We start from the raw sequence: 21,659 nt of genomic DNA on the forward strand, positions 1-21,659 counted from the left end.
TATATATGTATGTATGTATCATCAAATAGCAAAGCGCTTTTTAGAAAAAAGATCAACAATCAACAGAGAAATGGTAATATTCTGTCCATGGGTCAAACCCACAAAACTACAGAAGTTCACAAAACAAAAAGAGTGGTTTAAAATAAAAAGAGTCCGTCTGTTCTGGTGAATGCCCCGTGATTGCAATGATGCTCAGGGATCAGCAACAAAGAAACTGCAGTTTACAAATCCAAATATAGTCTATTTTTGGTTTCAAGTAAGAGCAAAAAATAATATTCATAATCAATCAATTTAAGTCTGGAGCAAGCAAACATACCATACCATACCATACCATACCGATATCTTATTTACATTATAATTGTATTTACATCAGGGGATACTGAGGGAAAGTATTTAAATTTAAAGTCCATGTTTAACTTGTTATTTGAAAAATGTAACAGGGAATACGATGCACAATGCAAGGTTCTTTCTTTAAAAAGTGCAATTCCTTTTTCTTAAAGTAAAAAAATATATCTCCTTACTTCTGTATATATGTAGAAATGTTGTTCATATAAACAGCAACTGTTGATTTAAGAGCCCTAAAGCCAGTGACGAAAAATGAATGTGTGTTATTGATAGGCAGCAAATTATCGCTAAAATATAAATTATTTTATAATACTCCATAGAAAATCAGAAGTACCGCATTTTAGCATAAACAGAAACTACTGAGAGTATTTTTTTCTTCCTCTCTTTTAGGAGTGTTTATAGATTTAACTAGACTAATGTGGGCAAGTTTCATCTAACTTATTGTTTATTTAGCCAAAAACATTACTGGATAACAGCAACAACAAAAAAACAAAACAACGAAAAACGTAATACTTCCATAAAATATCTAAGAATAAAACAGTGGTGGACCTGAAGGCAGCCCACAGAACCTCCAATACTTCAGGCTTATAAAATACAAAAGGTAGATAAGCTGGTTTACATGCGTACATGTTTATATATGAATGTTTTTCTTTTTTTTCCCCCTTTTTTTGTTGCTTGTGGAATAACAGTGCTGTGTAAGCAGGAATTTCTTAAAAAGGACATCCTCTACACAGTTATAAAAAGCAAGCGGATATTAAAAGTAAATAGTGGTAAACTCGTGTCTCTTGTTTCCAGTGGTCTGCAATGACACCTTTGTGTGTACCAGTATATTGTGGCAACAAGAGTTTCATCAACTGCTCACCAGGCGCAACGTGTTTCTTCCCTTCATATTCAAGTAGTGTTATGTAGCTATATTTGCACATCTTAGAATAGCTTATACTGAAATGAAATCCTTGCACGGCGTCGGGTGTCTGACCGCAGGCTCTGACGTCACCGGAAAGATGTGGTTTTCCATCGCTGAAGAAAGTCTCTCGCAGTTTCACGCTCTATTACATGCTCGGACATCGTGCTGCTTTCCAGTTCATTTGATAAAATTCATAATGTCATAATAATAATGACGTATACTGTATCATAATGTATATGACTAATTTTTTCCCCCATACCAAAAACACTCTTCGTTTCTTTTCCCCCTTAAGCATGCTCCTTTTACTGAATCTTTCTGTCTCGTTTTAAATGTGCAACTTTAGGATCCGTTGGTGGGTTGTGCGGTCTGTCTGTGCGCCTCTGTGCTCGTGTCCTTGCATTCTCCAGGAAGGATGCCGCCGGCCTGCAGGGCCAGCTGGGTTTGCAGGTCTTTGACGACGCTTTCCAGGCTCTGTCGAGCTTCTCTCTCCTGCTGCAGCTCCCGTCTCAGCTGCTCACGATCGGCTTCTGCCTGTTGCAGCTGCACATGAAGCTCTTCAATCTGCGCAACACAGGAAGCAGCAAGATTAAATGAACGGCAGCCAAGGAATGGGATCAATAACCACAACCGAGTGCACAATATTTTCTAGTGCTCTCGCTGGCTTTGGTCATCTTGGGGGCATCTCACCTGAGTAGAGTATTTGACCCGGAGGCGTTCGGCTTCGCAGCCTTTATCGCAAACTCGCTGCTGTCTCTCTCTCTCCAGCTCTCTCTTCAGCCGCCCACAAGACTCCTCCGCATCCCTCATCTTCCTCTCCCAGTCCACGCGAAGGCGTTCGATCTCCTTTCGCAGGTTGCGCTTGGCCTCGATGGCCTCGCGAAGACGCCCCTTCTTAGCCACTCTCACAAACTCCAGCTCCTGCAAAAACATTCGAATCATCAGAGTTGTGAAAATGAAATCCAGTGAAGCTTTAATATTATTTAGTTTTGGTGAGATTGGTCTCACGGGTTACCTGCTGAAGGCTGCGTTTAGCTTGAAGAGCAGCTGCCAGCTTCTCCTCCTGCTTCACTCTCATCCTGACAATCTCCTGCAGGAGTTTTTCCCGCGCCTCCTTGGTGTCAAGACCAGCATACAACATCTGTCTCATGGTGTCCATCTCTGGGCAAACAGTCCCTGGCAGCCAGGAAGGCCTCTCCTGAGCCCGAGCCATGCTCTGAGGAGTCAGAGTCTGAGACACACTGGTGCAGGCAGACGGAGGTGAAGCCAGGGAGGAAGACTGCACTGGACCTGAGGACAGAGAGAGGTTTTCTATTATTAAGATTGTGATGAAACCCCAACAATATTAGTGTTGTGATTCTCAAAGACTCAACATAAAATTGAGATGCTGCAAATAACCACTAACAGAGAAGACAAGCGTTACAAAAATCAGAAGATCATTGATGTTCACTTGTTCTTCTTGCTTTGCATCTTTAATTATTTGCTACAAATATTTGCATTTTTTGCTACATAAATAGAAAGCCATTATTCCTCTTGTACTTCCCCCCCTTGACACCAGGTGGCGCAGCTGCACAGGAATCACCATGAACAAGCCTGCTCCTTTACTGTGCAATAAAAGTTGGAATCGAAGAGTCTGTGCCCTATATACGCTTTTTCTAAAGCTCAACTACAGTTTATTTTTGTGATTACACTTCAAAAAAACCAGAAAAGATGGTGGGTGGTACTCACCATCATCACAGTCATCCACATCAATCTCTCCATCTGTGTCCATGTCTTCGGCTCGGTTGGTGTTGCTGGAGTGGGCCGGCTTTGTTGTAGGCTGTGCGTCACCATTATGCAGCTCCTGCACGGAAATGGCAGCTGTCCCCCTGTCAGGAGTGTTGCTGTCCTTGGGATGGACCGCAGGGGCCAGGTGGGCAAATGCCAAATTGTGTGTCTCCTGATTCCTCGAGCACGACCTGTGAGGATAATAAACACAGCCAGACTTAAAGCATTTAAATGCTAAAAAAAAGGGCTTGATTAAAGAGGAACTGTAAACAGTTTTAAGCTGTACTTAAAACCAAAACTGTGACATCTTTTGTTTGGAAGGCTCACCTCTCCACCTCATTCTTGGCCGGTTTCTCTTTTTCTGCTGGCTTAGGAGACCAGGGGCGGAAAGCAGAGGGCCTCTGTTTTAGTTGGACCTGTTTCAGATCCTGAAGCAACACAACAACACAACAAGCTTGGATAAACTCAGAAAACTGCTGCTAGAACATTCATTCAAAGGCCCCTCTTTATTCAAAGAAGCCAGATGAAGAGAGGCCATGCTTTAAAGTCCTTAGATCTTTAATCTTTTAAATTACACATAAGTTACGCAGACATATAGTGTACAAACCTTGTGTGCAGACTTTGACAGTGACTGGAGCCAATCGGGTTTCCTGTCTTTGTCAGCTGACTGCAATTTGTCGAATTTGGACCTCTTGGCTCGGATGGGGCTGGGAGACTGACAAGGGAGAAAAGGGGAGTAAACGATTAATCATCACGATCCAGGCAGAGATACGGCACATCATAGACAGCTGAGAAAAACCACACAATTTCTAAAAATGCTACAGTGTGACTGTAAATGGCATTATTCATGAGCAACTCGTCAATTTGTCAGCACATGTAGAGATGTTTTACAGTAAAAGAGCAGAAGGTCACAGAATGAGAAAATATTGCAGAGAAGTCTCAGAGAGGCGAGGAGGATAGACGATGCATCTGTGCAAGCGTTCAGCAACAGAGCCTGGCATGTCTGCATGTTTGTGTGTGTGCGTGTGTGTGTGTGAGAGCAGGGCTTTGAGCTTAGCAGACACTCAAGCTGGTCTGGCTGGCAGCCAGTAAGGCTACATTGCTCCCTGCCAGGCAGGAGAGGCGCCGTCAGGTGGAGAAGATCGACTCCTCGAACCACAGAAATATTGCAATCCAGAGACAGAGGCAGACAGAGAGGAAGACAAATTAAAGTAATTGCACTCAGATCTGACAGGCGATCGAGTAGAAGTGTTCTAAAACGGCTGCACTTTAACACAGAGCTGCCGAGTCATGTGCTGTTTGAGGGCGAGCTGAAAACCTGAGGAGGGAAGAAGCATCTGCCTTGTTAAATGCCACAAAACACTGAATCTCACAAGCTTTTTCCCCCCTTTATCTATGTCGTATGCGTGTGTGTGGCAAGTTGCAGATCCATGTGCTGTGATAGCGAACATCCTCAACCAGGTCTGCACTTGTCAGACAGAGGATATGTTTACCTAGGCAGGCACAGAGGCCAGCACAGACCTGCCGGGTCGTTCTCTTACTCACTACTATGACATCCTGCCTCCAGGAATGGCAAACACTCCCATCTCCTTGTCTGCGCGTGCGATTCGAGACAAACGATTACTCTGTTTACCTTCAAAATCCTCAATGAGAAAACACTCCCTTTGGTGTAGTTGTGCAACCTTTAATCGCCAATTGCTGTGATCACCTGGAGATGGATATTAACAATAAACTTCATTTAGTAGGAAGCCCAGCCGGTAATGAATCACGTCTCACAGATTTGCAGCACGAAGCCAGACTCTGCGTGAGCGAGCGTGTGTGCGCTCACACTGCTATGAGTGGGTGTTGGGACATGTGGGGAAGTGGGTGGCTGCGGGTGTAGACACGCATATGTGCATGTGGGAGGGTATGGAGTGAGTGTGTGTGATAAAGTGCGGTTAGGGGTGGAGGTGTTAAGTCAGGTCTGGCACTGCATACCTGAACTATAGATACCACGTTTGAATTGGGTTAATTTACAGTATCACCTATTAGGAAACTGCTTACCGTCACAAGTGAGTAGTTTTCAATTGTTCTAGTAAATCATTTAGGTTGTTTAAGCCTTTGATGAAAATTATGGCTGGAATCTTTGACTCTTTGACATTTTCTAGACCTTCCCGGTTTGATTTGAGCCTACATTTGTAAGCTTTATGAAGTGTACATGACATGTTTGTCTGGACACTCCCCTCCAGTCTGCCTGCCTTACAAATGTCTCTACCCGTCTAACCAGTCACCACGGTACACACACACACACACACCCATTTACAAGCCCGCTGGTTGGATTTGCTACTGTAAGGTAGTTCTTTTAACCTAGATTAACCTCCTGACTGTGTTTAGCAGTGGTGACTCGACCCCTCACCTGCCTGACTCAAGGCTGGTGGTGTTCTAAGAACTGCTGCCCTGGTGTAATAAGACTCTGTAATTACTGCCGTGACTGTTGTTTTCCTGACAAAGGATGTCTGCCTGTCTGGTACTATTTCTACCCTGAGGTTTGCAGCTCCAGGAAGGCTACGAGCACTAGACATAATAGAGCCAGAAAACAGACACTCCCAGACACCACAAGGGACCTACTGGCTAAATATGACACTGACCTCACAGGAGAGCAGCCACACGGGCTTTACTCATCACCACATCATAGACATAGCATGGTCATGGAGTCAAAACACCCCCCCCCCCTTATACATCCTATTGCCTCGCAGGCCCAGATAGGACATCCATCCCCATTTCTCTCACACTGGAAGGAGAGGGAGACTTCCTCTGAGGAGTTTGCTTTGGCTGCGTCCCCTGTGGGAACTGAGAATTGAGTGGGAGGGGGGAGGTGAGCCAGAAGAGGGGGGACCACAGAGGAAGCACTGAGCTGAAGGAATGTATACTTGAAGGCCAAGTACAGCCTCCCCTTTCAGACTCCATTCAAGCATTGCCCTTTTCAACTCACTATTGTATGATATTTCTCTGAGGCGCTGTAATGAGGGAGCGGTTCAAAGCAAACCTGTAGGCTAAACAGGGTCTAATAGCAGAAGGGCAAGAGCAGGCATGTTTTATTTTTTAATTAGTGCTACATAATGGCGTGGCAATACAAGGATAAGCTCCAGGTTTTTTTCCACCCCACAATCTTATCCCGGTGTGGCAAACACACACAACACAAGCATATCGATATCTGTTCAAAGAGCGCAGCGCTCGACCTGCGTGAATCACGATTTCTCGTCATCACGCCAACTGGAGCGTGAATTTGACTGAGCCGTTTTTTTCACTTGAACATGGATGCAATCAACAATATTTGTTCAGTGACTGGTGATATGGGACCGGCGTTCAGCACGAGGGGGAAAAGCCTAATCTTAACATGGTTAACTTGGTCAGTCGACGTCAGCAAGCATCATACTGCAGATGATGGAGATTAAAGTTTAATCCCTTAGTTTCTCCATAGCAGCATACCAGCGTCCACAGAGCCCCTGTGAAGGGCTATTTTCTCGACGCACGCTTCATCTGCCATTAGTGAGAGACGCCAGAAAAGGAAGTGAGAATGGAGGGGGATGTGAGAGGATCAATGAAAGCATGAATGGATGCGTAGCAGGCAGGAAAGTGGGTGGATGAAGAGGGAAGAGGTAGCTGATTGGAGTGTGTGTAAAAATGTATGACCCTAACTCTTGAAGTTTGAAACTATTTCTGGTTGTTGCCATTATTCTATCCATCCATCCATTCGCTTCCGCTTATCCTTTTCAGGGTCGCGGGAGCCTATCCCAGCTGTCATAGGGCAAGAGGCGGGGTACACCCTGGACAGGTCGCCAGTCTGTCGCAGGGCGTACACACAGAGACAGACAACCATTCGCTCTCACATTCACACCTATGGGCAATTTGAATTAATCAATGAACCTATCCCCATTATTCTAACTTTCTCACTTCTAACGTTAGCAAAAACGCAGACACAACCAATCAGGCAGGTTGAACAGGCACAGGGTTTTAGCGAGATCATGTAAGCCGGAGATGTGGAGGTTAAACCGAAATTATAATATGCAAGTGGCAAGGGTCCAAGTGCAAGTGCTCATGCCATTTTTAAAACCTGTTTCTGTGCATGTTTCTCTGTCTATAAAAAAAGATTAGGTGAGAACAGAGTTATTATTGTTATCTATAGCTTTAGGAATGATGCACGACGAGAAGATTATCACCTCTTTCTCTTATTTATCTGTCAGTGAAATATGTTAGCGTTAGAGCCAGTTTCTAGGTAGCTTAGCTTAGCTTAGCATAAAGACTGTGAAGATTATAAAACTGCTAGCCTGGCTCTATACAACAAAATTACGATAAACAATTTATATATCTATATCATGTGATTAAGTGAGTGTTTGGGTGCTGGTAAGCAGAGTGGCTAGATAAAAAAAGAATAAAAATGGCATGAATAATCTAATCTCTGAGCAACAAAACAAAACGCTAAGAGCTAATAAGCCTGTTGGATCTGCTGAAAGGGTAAAACTGAAACCCCTAGCATCTGTTGTGCTACTAAAAAAAACACTGCAATGAAATTATCAAGAAACAAAACATGAGGCAACACTCATATGGTAAGACCAAAATAGCTGAACTTCCTGCAGGGCCCCAGTCATACAACACCAACGTATGCTGCATGATAGCATGGCATTAAGAAAAGTGCACAGCAACAAGACACAACAGTTTCAGATTACGGCCTCCTTTCCCCTCCTAAACCCCTGAATGTAATCCCCAGATCGACATGTGCTTACTGGGGCGCTGTCTCACTCAAGGGCACACCAACTGGCATGGCTCACATGGGTAATAGCCTTAGTTGGAAGTGAAGGAATACTAGTTTTGGTAATCTGATCCCTATGGTTTGGTGTGGACGGTCACAGGGATGCCTTAAACGCTCTATTCAGCTCTCACTGCATAAATTGTACGACAGTCCCTTGATTTATATAAAGCCCTGTGGTCACTGTAACAGCTGGGGAAGTATTATTGGTGTCTGCCCAGAATATCCCTGAAACTTCATCCCATATTCCACACAGATACCGGGGTAGCTCTCATTTCCCCTCTCTAAAGCTTAGCTTAATTTATCAATTTACTGTGTCTCTGCTTGAGAATATTTTGTTTACGTGGCTGAACTGAGCCATGGCAGCGTAGCCACACAGAGACAGCCGCAGGGCCAGGCATAAGGACGGCATTACAGCGGAGCTTATTGGATTGTCCTAATTGTCTTTGGGATTGAGACTTGATGAGGTCTGAGGAAGATGCAGGACAAGCTGGTGTTCCTAAAGGTGGAAAATCTCATCAGATGCACACAGCCTGACACATATAGCTTAATGGCAGAGGAGCAAAACAGTGCAATAATATCATTCACTTATTAATCCTGACAACGTAACAATATTTTAAGACCCAGTCTTTAAGTTTTACTTTGCTGAAAATAGAACAGGATGTTGTACTGATTACAGTTCGGTGGCAAAATGCTTGACTTTGAAGTTGCAATAAGTGCAAATTTGATTTTATGTGCCCACAAGAGAAAAAAAAAAGTGAAAACAATTTTGCATATAAGCAATGCTACAATGGGCAAATCCAGACCTGCTGTTTAATGACATTGTTGCTTGTATCCTTACATGCAAATGTCATCTTTTCGTGTTTTGACAGTGCAAATACACGTCTATTGCTTTGACATTTCTGCACGTACTTCACAATGCCATGGCTGTAGAATAATAACACTTTAATAATATTTTCAGCATTTCGTGGTTCCCTATGGGGTCATTTGAATAGCCAAGCAGTTAGGGTCCCTGTCATTATCTTTCTAGCCTTTTGCAGTCACTGTCCACTGCTGTCAAATAAAGGGTTAAAATGCAGAAAAGAGCTGGTTACTGCAGTTCTGTCAGGAGGTGGTTCTGTCAACCACAGGGTGGAAAATCTCAAGCCTCAATTGCACAACCAAAAGCAGTAAAAGGATGGCGCTTTTGCTTCCTTTGATAGGTATTGTGTCCTACTCATGGAGGGGGTTGATAGAAAAAGTCCTACATCACTTTTAAGAGTTTTAAGAGTTTGGCATGGACGGAGATTTTTATAGTAAAGATTGCACTTGTATTCTGTTGGGTTTAATTCGCCTCTTTCAATGCCATCATACATCACATGCAAATGCGGATGAAAAAATATTAGGGCACAATAAACTCTCTAATCTTTTGATGACAAGTTTCATTTTTACGATCCTCATCATGAAAAAACTTGTTCCTGAATAAAGCGAACTGCTTGTGTGCGCATGAAAAGATCATCTCGGCGGTGAGAGCAAACACAAAGAAAGATTACTGTACTACTGAATGTGAATTCCTAGTCAGGTCCAAACATGGCAACCATAACAACGGGGACATGCCCGCCGGCCTTTCTTACAGCGGTGTTGACAGCGGTGCCCAAATCACTCTCTCCCTCAGAGGATGACCTCACACTAGGAAGCACTCATAAGTTATTTCAACAGATATGGAAACCCGACACTAAAAGACGTGAAGCAGATAGTGCTGCAGATTATATTTTATTAGGGTGAGCATGTTCGGTATGGTTGTGAGTCAAAGTTATCTTAGGAAATGAAACGTGCTCTGTGACTGGTGTATTTCTAGACACACATAGTGCCAAATTCAGCAGATAGTTGTCTGAGCCCCCCTGCTGTACTCTTGGAATAAGAGAGTTAGAAATCAGACCAGATCTGAAGCAAGACGCGAGGCAGTATCTACTAACCGGTGCGGGCAAAGAAACACTCGCTCTGTGCCACGATCTCACTGGGACATACCACACGAATGCACAGACACAAAGCCTTTATGTTTCTATAACATTTAGCACACTTATAATAATGTAAGAGCAGGCCGGACCAGAAGGCCAGAGGGGATGAAGGTTAACGAGAAAGACAGAGGGAGGGAGAAGGAGCTATGACTCACTCTATGTAAACGGAAAATAATTTGATAACCAGAATGCGTCAAATCAACATCAAATATATTCACACAACTTTTGAGAGCATCACACATAGAAATAAAAAGGGGTCTATGGGCAATACTCACTACATATGGGTGGACTTGAATGGTACTTAAAGAAAATACTTTGTCATTTAAAAAAAAAAAAAGAGCTGTAACCAGGCAGTTTTATAAGCATCACCCCAGATTTCGATTGTCTAAGTGCTCTGGAATTGAAGGGAAAGCTGTGAGAAAGCTTTTGTCCAGCCAACCAAAATGGTTACCAGACAGCCATGTGCTCCAAAGTACTTCCAACACCTAAAAGGAGAAATTCTAGCCCTTTCTCTGTTATTCTAACGCCACAAACGGATCAATATATTTCCTAATTACTTCATTTAATGCACCAGCGCTGCAGAGAAAATCACTGCGTTAGCGTGGCCGTATCCCGAGTTTCAGACGCGTGTGCGTGCCTTCACAGAACTTGATCTGTGTTGTACGGCAGTGCCAGCAACGACATTGCCATGCAAGCTTAATCCCTTGGCATTACACTGACCCTCATCTGATTCTCCGGCGGTGGTGCACTTGTGTGTTTTTAAGTGATCTATAACCTCGATTTTACGTCACAGTTTGAAGCACAAATACGATTCATTTAAGATGATTAGTGATATTCTTAAAGTTAAAAGACCTGCAAATATCACCCACATTTACACCTCTTACTTACCGACAACACGCTCAATCTGGCGTTAGCTGAGCAGCCCTGATGTTGAACATCAGCGACAGCAGATTTGTTGTCTTAAAAGAACAAGGAGGTGATTTCTAAACACAAAAGCTGGAATTGTTGAAAATAATTTGAAATATGTAATAAAAAAAACTGCAATAATTTCCATTCTATAAATGTAAAAAAAAAATAAAAAAATCTAGAATTAAAAAACATGGTGCTGACATTAATTTTGTGATAGAGCAGCTAAAAAAAAAATCTGTAGGTGTATCAGTAGGCTTCATTTATGGAGGCTTTCCAGCAATTTAAAAATTGCTCGGAGCAGCAGAGGTCAGAATACCATATCTTTTACTCCATAAAAGAGGTACATCGCATGCAGTTCAGCTGCATATTATGTTAGGCCGTGAGCATCTTTCAGTCATCAGGGTCTCAATGTGCTCATTTTCTTGTCAAAAACAAGAAAGGCAAAATGGTTTATGCTGGCTGGAAAGTACCTACCATGCTGGACAAACTGACCCTTATATGCTTACAGTTGTTAAATTAAGTCTTTATGAAAATACTTTCAGACTGAATGAAGAAAATAGTTATTTACACTATGTAGGAATAAAAAAAAAAAAGGGGGGGGTGGGGGTAGGAGTCAGTGGAAAATCTGTTGATTTGTGACTGTTGAGCGATGAAAGACACGGGTGAAAATCTCTGATAAAAACGGACTCTGTTACTTCCAAAACACGATGTGTTAACAAACATCATCTAATCAGAGGACTGATGTCTTCCAACTGTAAATGCCGATAAGCACATCCCAGCCTGTACCCAGGGATGTGTGCACAGCTCTCTCAATGTTAGCGAAGCTCTACAGTAAAGGCTGTGAGTCCAGTGTCTGACTGGCTGAGTTTTAATCCTGCAGATTAATACTAATGCCACAGCAAAGAAGGCAGATTGACGATTAACATGTCACCGGATAACCTCTCGGTAACCCAAACACAAACAGCTCCAAATACACAGACCATTATATCACTCCCAGTACCTGGTACTAGAAGACTCCACTGCACCTCCCTCACAGGGCAGAGACTGTGAGGTTTGCACAGGAGGCGGCCTGGGAGCCCGGCATCGTTGAGGAAGAGCCAGGCCTCCAAATTAAAGGACCGCTGCTTACATATGGATGTAAATTGAAAAAAAGAAAATTACGTCCGAATTTTACATACACAAGAGTCAAATGGGATTTATAGTCACCATTTCTACATTTTATTAAACTACAACAGGGCTGTAAATATCAATTATGAAAAAAAGCATACATAGTAAATCTTGAAGTCCTCATACAGGTATTAAATTCAATGGGTTGCCAGGTTTGCAGCGGTTCATTCTTGTCAGTATATTTTATTCTCTTCCAGTCCGATTTTGAAAGGAGATAACATCTGTAAAGATCTGGGTTGGTGCCATGTGCTTGTACTTTCATCCAGATTAGTCTCATGTTTTGCAACATCCAATTTCAAATCCAAGCACGTGGTTTCCATACCGATTCAGGCTGCTTCGTCTCACTTGCTATTTATTATGCGAGATATTTCAATTATTTATTCTTCGGTTTATTCTGTTTCAGCATCCAGCGAGCATGCTCTCCTCTGCTATTCTGGCCTAAAGGCACACATCGTTTCTCTTACTACCATCAGTACCCTTTCCAACTACAGCCATACCCGTTAATCAATCGGCTATTCTCATTATACTTTGGTATCTTCCCACCGTTTTCATTACTGACTTGGGTTGCCAGTTATTTATTTCACAAAATAATATCACAACTTCCTTGGATGTTCTCTTGCAGTTCTTCATAAACCAACATTGGATTGCCATCCTTACATTCTATAATGCAATTTTTAGCCAGAATTGTACATTTCCATTGTTCCCAGCAGTCATGATATTATTAATATACTTAATGAAATCCAATCAACTGTATTGCACTTTGTTCCCATTGACCGTCTTATCTAGTCAACAAAACATAACACCTTTCCTCACTGAAATGCCCAACTGCTCAGGAAACTTACCTTAGCTTAAGAAGATATTTAATTAATCATTAAGAGTTCAATTTAATCTTTAAGAAGATTTTTGAGGGTCTCCCGAGTTTGGTGGCTATCACAGATCTGACTCAAAGCCTGGGTTATAATTGCAGCGGTCATACATTCATCTTCATTCAGACTGTTCACCAGGCTCTTCGCTGTGGAAATCACTGAATATCTGAGAAAGACTAACTTACGGCACAGTTACCCGCAGCCAATTTAAAGTACAAGCTGATGATAAAAACCCAGTGTAACCAATGAGTCACTGAGGGGATGGTCATTTTTCAAAATTTTAAAGCAGCTCACTGACCAGCTGAGGAGCGGCTTGCGGTGCCGTGCCTTCACGATAATACGAGCCACATGACCACATGCCCCCCCTGATCAGGCAGCGGAGAGGAGGGCAGGTGGCAGGTTTATTTGGAAAGATGAAAATGGGATGAATACCAGAGGTTAAGAGGTGTGAGGGGATGGAAGGGGGGTGGCAGAAGGGGATTTGGGGGAGGAGGCCATAAAAGTTGTGAGAGGGCGAGGTGAAGTTAGGGTCACTGCTCACCCAGGGTCCCATGAGATGTAATTTCACCAACACAGTATACATCCTGAGAAAATGCTCAGGAGCTAATTGGTTGAAGCAAAGTAATAAATCCTGCTGAAATTTATAGATACCATTCTAGGTCATTTAGCTGAAATGCAGCCTTCCTGGTCACCAGCTTAGAGGAGCTAATCTTTGTTCCACCAATGGCGTTTCTATTTAAACAGTGAAACACTATTAAAAAGACACCTGATGGGAATTTTAAAGGCATTCTTTTTAATTATCTTTGAACTTGAAATTTAGCCTCCAAGCCTGTAACATTGTATCATTTGTGACTGCAGCGCTGCATAGTAGGCATTTTCCCAGATGCAAAAGAAACGCAACCAGAAAGCTGCACGATTTGAAATGTGCTAATGGGCCCATTTAAATAGACGGGAAATGGTGAGGGAAAAAAAATAATAATAAAAGAACTCACATTAACGAGCAATAAGGAGCACTGACGTAACTGAAGAGAACGACTCCAGATGGGGGAAAAAAAAACCGCCCAAAACAAGAAAGCCGCTAAGTTTTCTACTTGTTCAACTAATTAACTGTCAACCTATTTTCAAAACAACATTACGAGTTACGGCGTCTGAAAATGTTCTCCTCTCGTTGGCAGACTAACAATCTGGCTCAAATGTACGACGACCTCACAGTGAGTGTGTGTATACAGTAATATTTGACAGAGATCAAATAGCATTTCACTTGTTTCCACTTGTTAGAGGAATTGTCTGTAAGGGAAATAGGGGATAAAACACCCACAACATCCGTTCCTAAGATCACACATTCCATCCTTAAACACTGGTTTTGTGTCCCTCCTCCATTCATAGGAAAACATATCTGCTTACAGAAATAATTAGGTGAGAGGGCTCGAGCCGAGCCGCTTCCATAAAATGAATATGAGCACTCTAAAATGGAGGACTGAAGGGGCTGGGTGGTGGACCGCAGCACCTCATGAATTCTGCAATTTGCCGTCTGTTTCTTCACTCTAAAAAATTCTTGGAAATGTCTTTTCCTGGATGATTTTATTGCACAAGAGCCTGTGTTTTTCTCCATGGCAACCACATAACAGTAGAGCCCATAAGCTCTGACTCAACAAACAGAACTCCACAAAATACCCATTTCAGCGCCAGGGTTTTCCCCCCTCGCCCAGCTTTCCTGCAAAACCCTGCCTGGGACAGCTTTAAAGCAGAGGCCAAATGATCGCACTGACCATGAATGAAGGCACATGCTGGGATTAATCAGGGCGAACATGTGACATAAGCTGCAGAAGATATGTGCGGGCAAGTAGTCTCGCGGGCTCCCGACGAGCCTCAGGTGCTGCATGGGTTCAGCCTTTTTGTGGACTGGAGCCATGGCAAGTGGGAAAGGCAGCAGCTGGGTTAACCTGCAGGAGCTCTGCTTTAAAGCAGCAGCAGGTTCGGAACAAATGCACCAAACAGAGCATTATGTAAAAGTCTGTCTCTCTCTCTCGCTTGGTGGGCTGAGTTGGAAGGACGCAGGCGCTCTGTGGCCCTAATGTAGCCGCTAAAGGGGAGGCAAGCTAGGGATTAGTGTTGCAGGCAGGCACAGGCCTCAGCGGAGGGCATGATGTACGTAAGTATGTAATCTGCATGGCCTTTCCTCAGACAGCAAATCTCTGAGTCGCGACGTACTGCAGCACTGAAAACAGTCCTGCGAAAACGGCGCTGTGAAAGCAGTCGGTCCTGTTCTCAAGCTTTATGCAACCACATCGTTTTCCAGCAAATTATGCCTCGTCTACTCTAAAGACAAAGTTACTCGAAGGAGACGCTGTCCTCCCACCATCTGTCCTTGAATCATACTCATCATTTAGCACGCCAGACGAGGATTTAGTCCCCCCGCTTTCTTATTGGTAAGCCGTCAACCTTCATGTCTTGACTGGTTAAGGCCATTCCTAAGAAAACAGGACATGTCTGCTAAACTGTAACTCAAGACAACCGTGAGCTAGGCCACAGTTTCAGCTGCTCTCAGGCAGCTGCGAGGCTACGCGCATGTGTGGTTTCTCGCAAGTCTTGCGAGTCTTTCAGAGGTTTCACCCTTGCAAAAACTCCAAATCAAACAAAATTATCCTTTATTTGTTGCATATAAGGTCATTGCAAAGGGGCATGGGAGGCTGCCAACTTTTCTGTTTGGCTCTCCCATACTCGCCGTTTACCTTGTAGTGAACACAGAGGAGTATGCCACAGGGAGGGGAGGCCCTACACAGGAACTCAATAATAACTTTCAGCAGTCTAGCCAGGAGGCTGGAAGCCCAGACTGCGGCTGTTCCCTCCTGTCCTCATACCTCCCTCCACATAGCCCCACGCTCCTCCCTTTACCCCCCTCCTCCTGCTGGCCTGTGTCTGCTCCACAGGACTGATGCATTCTGCAGACAGGCCAGCGCTCTTAAAGAGACACAGGCCACATTTTTATCCCCTGAATCACTGCAGTGGACGGAACCACTAAAGAAAGAGCAGAGTCCCTCATTTCCAGCCTCTCAATCAAGAGCCTGTGCTTTATTTCACTCCTTTTCCTAATGCTCGAGACGCTCGCGTGACGCAAAATGCGAGCTGATAAATAGGCCAAAGTATGCTGAGAGGCTCTCCGTGAATCTGTGGCTGGATTCTTTGACTGCGCCTGCCTTTGAAGGTGCCTTTGATGCTTTCTTTAAAGTTTGGCAAGTGCAATCAACGATGTTGGCATCGAGAATATTTAAGATCATTGTCATGATAATTCTTGGAGACACTTCAATAAATCATACTGAGGACTTTGGAATGACAGTAACACCACCGAGGGTGGAGCTTTATAAATTGCAGCTATTATTATTGTTATTATTATTATGATGACTACTACTGTGGTGTCTGCCTCAAAGGGCACAGAGACGACTCCAACAAGCCACGGATTCATCAGCAGTTTGACTTTTTTTCTGGATAACTGAATAATTAAATTGACGTTATTAAGTGTCCAAGTGTGCTTGAAAAAAATAACCTGAATTTATATGTGGATTAATAGTTGGCAGCGCATCTTCTATCGACCCGCTAATTGATTAATCTCATTGTGAGTGCAGCCCTTAAAAGCAGCTTTAGTTCAGCTTCTACTTCTGCGTTTTGTCGGGAATAAGTGAGAAAACAATATTTTAACTTAACAGTTTTTTTTTCAAAATCTTAATAAAATTAAAATCCCACTTTTTACTTTCTTTTCCCCCTATTTTATGAATTGAACAGAGCATAAACACTGTGTGAGCAGAGCCTTGTTGAGCGTTATACCACGGCAAGGAAACGATTAAAAATTTAATAGCGCTGAGTGACACAGAAACCTACAAGGGCGTGCCTGCCAAACACGCTCTCATTCTTTCGCCGTCAGCACTTTTCTTGTCTTCGTATACAGACTGCATGAAGCAGCAGAGGGTCTAAAACCCCAGTGGCAGACTGGTGAGAGAAAGAGGTCAGTATACATAATTTATATTATTAGCAAATTGACTTTTACTCCGTCTTTTAATTAGAGCGTTCGTATTACGCAAACGTATGTGCACGTTGTGACATGGAAGTGTTGCACAAGGTTAGTGTAAGTAATAACAGAGTGGCATATCACTCCATTAGCTAAATATCCTAAAGGGGCTAAAGGGTTAACGCATCTCAGCTGCAGCATAACAACAAATGAAGTCTCTATGGGAGGTATCAGTGCCAGAGTCAGCAAAGCTGCACAGTCCTCTGCAATGATAACCCCGTTCTGGAAAACCTATAAGGCTGGGAATCCAGCTTCAGATGGACCAGACAGCTCCAGCTCAGGCTCTTAAAAACTGGAAAAGAAATCACAACTGAGAGTCTCTGGAGTGTCTTCATCCCTGAAGTCTCCATGAGCATCCTGCTCTCCTTGAGCTCGACCATTTTCAAGGCTTAACAATGTTGTAATTGCCACTTAAAAGTAAAATGAAGCCACCACCTGACTGTGAAGCCGTTTCTGGACAAAAGGAGAGGGAGAGAGACCCTGGATCTGCAGTTGTCCAAAACAACTTACTGTTCGTTACTCTGTGGCGAGCAGGGTGCTTTGAGAGAGTGACGCATACCCAAACAACACCATGTCATTGAATCACCCGTGTTTACGCAGCCACATAATCCTGCACCATCTGTAGGACTTCAGTCTCGTCCTCTGTGTAGCATAACAAGCTAACAGGCCAGCTGACTATAGTCTCCTGAAACACTTTTAAAAATACAGCGGGCTCATAAAACAAAACGCAGATGTCTCGCCCAGAATACATCTCTATTCACAGCAGCAATAGCAACTTCACGGTGACGTCCTCTCCTTTGCCCTCGAACTCCTCACCTCCTCCACCTTACCAGGCAGATGCGAGATGAGAAAGAGGCAATGAACTTCTGACCTGTCATTCAGACTGCAGGGGAAGCTTTGCAGCTCGAGGGCAACCAGAGTCCACCATCCACTCATGTCTCTCCTCCCCTCAATGTCTCAACCCACCATCCCATAAAGCCCCACTAAAAACCTTCTGCTCCCCTCTTTTATGGCTGCCAGATGGTAGGGAGGCCTCCTTGCCTCTGGACTTGCCTCTCTAGTCTAGTAAAACCAGTTGACCTCGGTAACATAACAACTGCTATTTATGAAAAGGCTTGGAAGACAACACACAAACATCCTGCCACCGACGCAATCCAATGCCATCTCATCTCCCAAAGAGCCCTTTTACAAGATGAGATATGTATGGAACTGTACCCTTCCACCAGGGGAGGTGGTGAAGTCCAGATGGAGAGACTACACCCAGGTACTTTTTTTTCTTTTTCCCCCTGTGAAGGACTTTTATTTGCGTGTCTTGGGTGTGAGCGCAGGACTTTGGCAGCGTCTAAAATTCTCCCTGAGAAACGGGGAAGCAAAACAAACAGAGCCGTCTGCATTCAGGTCGGAGCTGAACCGCAGAACCACAGTCTGGCCTGCGGTTCACAACATTCTGTTCCAGCACTGACTTCACCTAAAACAAACACTCTCAACACCCGTCCACCTCAGCCAGAGGCAGAGAGGAATCTGAGGAAAAGTTTAGATTCGAAATCCATTAACAAATGTTCCCCCCACCCTCTCTCTAGCACAGCTACTTCTCGGACTGATGTTTTCACCGAGCGCTGGGCAAACGCAGATCTTTTCACGCACTTGTCACTCGTGTAGGACTTGTCTCCTTTGAGGGCTCAGAGTGAATCCAGTGCTTGAAAGGTAACCGAGTGGGGTGGGAAAGAGGGTTAAAAGGCCACCGATCACGTTGCTATAAAAGAGCAGTCAAATTAAAAGCGTCCTATTACTGCAAATAATTTAAGGTGATTATCTGTCCTTCCAATAACGGCTTTCTAACCCCTTTGCAAGGCTTGGATGCCCGTCCCCCCTCTTTTATTAATTCTTCCTTTATTTGTTCTACCAGTTGGAACCTACCATTTATGTCCTGCAATTCAACCTGACCTGCAGGCAACCCCTGCCATGGCTGGCAAAGCCATTAGGCTAGCTGTGTCTGTGGGTTATTAGTGTGATAAAAGTTTACTGTTGCTCCAGCCACTCTGCACGGCTGCCATTTAATGCCTCTGAGCAGCAGGTCTATGGGACCTTTCACACAGCAGAATGGGCCTGAGGGCATTTGTTCAGTGGGCCAACTCACGAAACACACCTAAGAGTGAACTATTTTAATCGAACAAGACACAGACGGGCAACGAGGGCAAAGAAACGAGGCTCTTATCCAACCAGCCTACATCGAAGTCGGGGTGATAAATCAAACTAGAGCATCCCTTGTGCGATGGCTTTGTGAAAATATGTAGACGAGAGGGCTTAGGGGGGTGGTGGTTGTCTGCGCTATGTTTTCTCCTGTGCGGCAGAAGTTGTGGGCAGCCCAGCTAACTGCAGCCTCAGCACTTCTCTCCATATTCTCCAGTTTCAGGCCAAGAGAGAGAACAAAGGCAAAGAGCTAAGCTGCTGCAGAGGTAATGAGGACAGAGGCATGCAGCACAGGAGTGTGTGCCCTCAATAATGAGTGCTGCTGCAGTCTGTGATGGAGTCCTGTTGGACAGCAGAAATAAAAATCCATGCAGCTGCTCTGAGCAGCCGCTCTGCCTGCCCGTAGTCTGCTCACAGACAGCAGTAACTGACTGACTGTAGCCCACCCCTTTTTACACTGCAGCTCTGTCTACCACAAAATGGAAACCACAGTGTGACTGGAATTTGCTTGGAGGCACATTGAGATCCATGTAGCGAGGCAGTAAAACTACATTAAAACTGTTAATTCCACTGAGATTCCTTAGCGGCACATTATCTGGGCATATTACTGTACAATGTTTTTAACAGTTAAAATCAGCAGGTAAATTTTTTTTTTTAAAAAGACTGGTCAATGGTTTGAAAAAAAAATTCTGCCCGACTTAAAAACAAATCTGTGGCGAGATGAATCCGATGCTAATGATGCACTGTGGAGAAATCAAGCAAAACGTGTCAGAAGGCAGAGCTGAGTTTTCACAAATGACACAAGCTCATCTCGAAGAATAACAAACACCGCGGGCTGTGCTGTGAAAAATGTTATAAGAAGAATGGAGCCGCAACAGACTAAAGGGAATCCACATTAGTGCTAGAGGAGAATCCCAATTAAACTCGAGGATGCACCCTTTATCTGGAGCATGTACCAAAGTCTGTACCCAGCTCACCAGTTGGATTCAATAATGCGGTTAAAAAGATAAAGAAAAAAAAAGCCTATACGAAGAGAAGAATTTCACAGCAAAAATAAAACTCTGAACAGAGGAAGAGAAACTCCAAAAAGAGTCTTCCGGAGTTGGTACTCATTATACACTTATCATTGTGTAGGTCTAAACAATGCTTGGTAAGTTTTTTTTATTGCACTTTCAAAGCGTCATGAGTTACTTCAGCTTTGTTCTTGCAGACGAAGCTCCACCTCACTGCAGCATTTCTGGAAAACATGTGCACATCCTATGTGTGCGTGTGTGTTTTTAAAGTGACTAATTATAGCAGTTATTTGTGTTTATTGATGATTTTTAACAGGTTTGTGCATTCTAATATTATTTACCCCCAAATGGTTTTAATTTTAAAGTAGGAGGCATTTCACAGAGAGGCCGTTTTTGGCAGTTCTTGGCTGTAAAGCTGTGTCAGTGCTGGTCCATGCCAGCCCCACCCCATTAAGGCCGAATCCTGCACATCATGTGTTTCCACTTTACTGATAGGGTGGAAATGACCTCAACGCAGTAAAAGATGACAGGGGTGCTAGCGCTGTTCACCAGATGTGAGCAAAAAAAAAAGAGAGAAAAAAGAGGGGGAGGAGGACGACGACGAAGGGGAGAGAAAACCATTCGCCTGAAGAATTTACTGCAAACCCCTGAAGAGCCCTGTGATTGAGGGTTCAAGTCAAGCTCCAGAGGTTCCTGGTGTATCTCAGAGGCACTCAGGGAGCACATACCCTCCAAGCTTAGCCAGATACAGAACTGCACGCACATACACACAGAGAAACATACACGTACGTATCCAAAAAACCAAACTGTCATTCCACTGCACCTGCATGCAACACAAAAGCCACTTCCTCCCACTGTGTCCGGCCAAGGCCCTTTATCCCAGCAGCCTGCACCACAACACAGGCAGAGAAATTAGGGAGTTGCATTGATGACAGGGCGGCTAATCTCTTTGGAGGGACTCATTATATCGGCAGCCTGTACAGTTCAGCAGCTGAAAGGAGTGAATTAAATATGGACATTCAGAGATGGGCGTCTTTGTGAAGATGAGTGCTCCAACAATGCCCTGCTACCCCTGGAATAATTCATACATTCCATATGGGACAGATGCCTCGACCAGACTGTCATCTCTGCTTTCAGCCGACTGGTACGAGGTCACAAGTGAACCGATTTTCTTCCAAATAGATTTGTTTTATTGTCTTATTTTTAGTTCAAAACTGTCTTCCTATGTTTTTTTCTCACTCTTGTCTCAAGCAAAGAGTCTCATCAGCTCACGAGAGGTGGCATGACCTTGCACTTAAACACATACTCCTGTGCTGCAGATTAAGGCTGTTGACGGCAAAAGGAGAGGTGATTAGTTTTGATGGTAATCTTTAAAGCAGCTTGATGTTTTTTAACATGATGTATGCACTAGCGCTTCCATTGACATCGGCTATACACAGCTTAAGACACTGGGCTTATAATAGTCCCCTCATTATAGGATAAAGGGTGGGCCTGCTCTATTTCAGTCCATGGCTGCCTGTGTCTGAGCTCGTCGACTGGCTGGAAATAAAGCCAGACGCTTGTCAATGCTACGAGCACAAGGGAGGGAGTCTGCCCTGCCTAGACAGCCGGCACAGCAAGTGCAGCGCAGGGACAATCTTGAAACTATCAGACAC

The 21,659-nt window shown here is 43.9% G+C and overlaps 1 protein-coding gene across 1 annotated transcript in view; it reads right to left on the reverse strand.

Moving 5' to 3' along the window:
• Positions 1 to 1,418: 1,418 nt before the first annotated feature.
• Positions 1,419 to 21,659, reverse strand: part of skib (v-ski avian sarcoma viral oncogene homolog b) — a 28,764-nt gene continuing 8,523 nt past the window's right edge. The window contains exons 2-7 of the mRNA XM_005724597.1: positions 3,621 to 3,728; positions 3,341 to 3,441; positions 2,975 to 3,204; positions 2,262 to 2,536; positions 1,937 to 2,167; positions 1,419 to 1,810 (exon numbers count right to left, since the gene is read on the reverse strand). Of these exons, the coding sequence (XP_005724654.1) occupies positions 1,589 to 1,810; positions 1,937 to 2,167; positions 2,262 to 2,536; positions 2,975 to 3,204; positions 3,341 to 3,441; positions 3,621 to 3,728 (1,167 nt within the window). The 3' untranslated portion in view covers positions 1,419 to 1,588. The remainder of the gene's footprint in view (positions 1,811 to 1,936; positions 2,168 to 2,261; positions 2,537 to 2,974; positions 3,205 to 3,340; positions 3,442 to 3,620; positions 3,729 to 21,659) is intronic.

The sequence above is a fragment of the Pundamilia nyererei genome, unplaced genomic scaffold (assembly GCF_000239375.1).
Source record: "Pundamilia nyererei isolate P.nyererei 1_Seehausen unplaced genomic scaffold, PunNye1.0 scaffold00012, whole genome shotgun sequence".
Lineage (NCBI taxonomy): Eukaryota > Metazoa > Chordata > Actinopteri > Cichliformes > Cichlidae > Pundamilia > Pundamilia nyererei.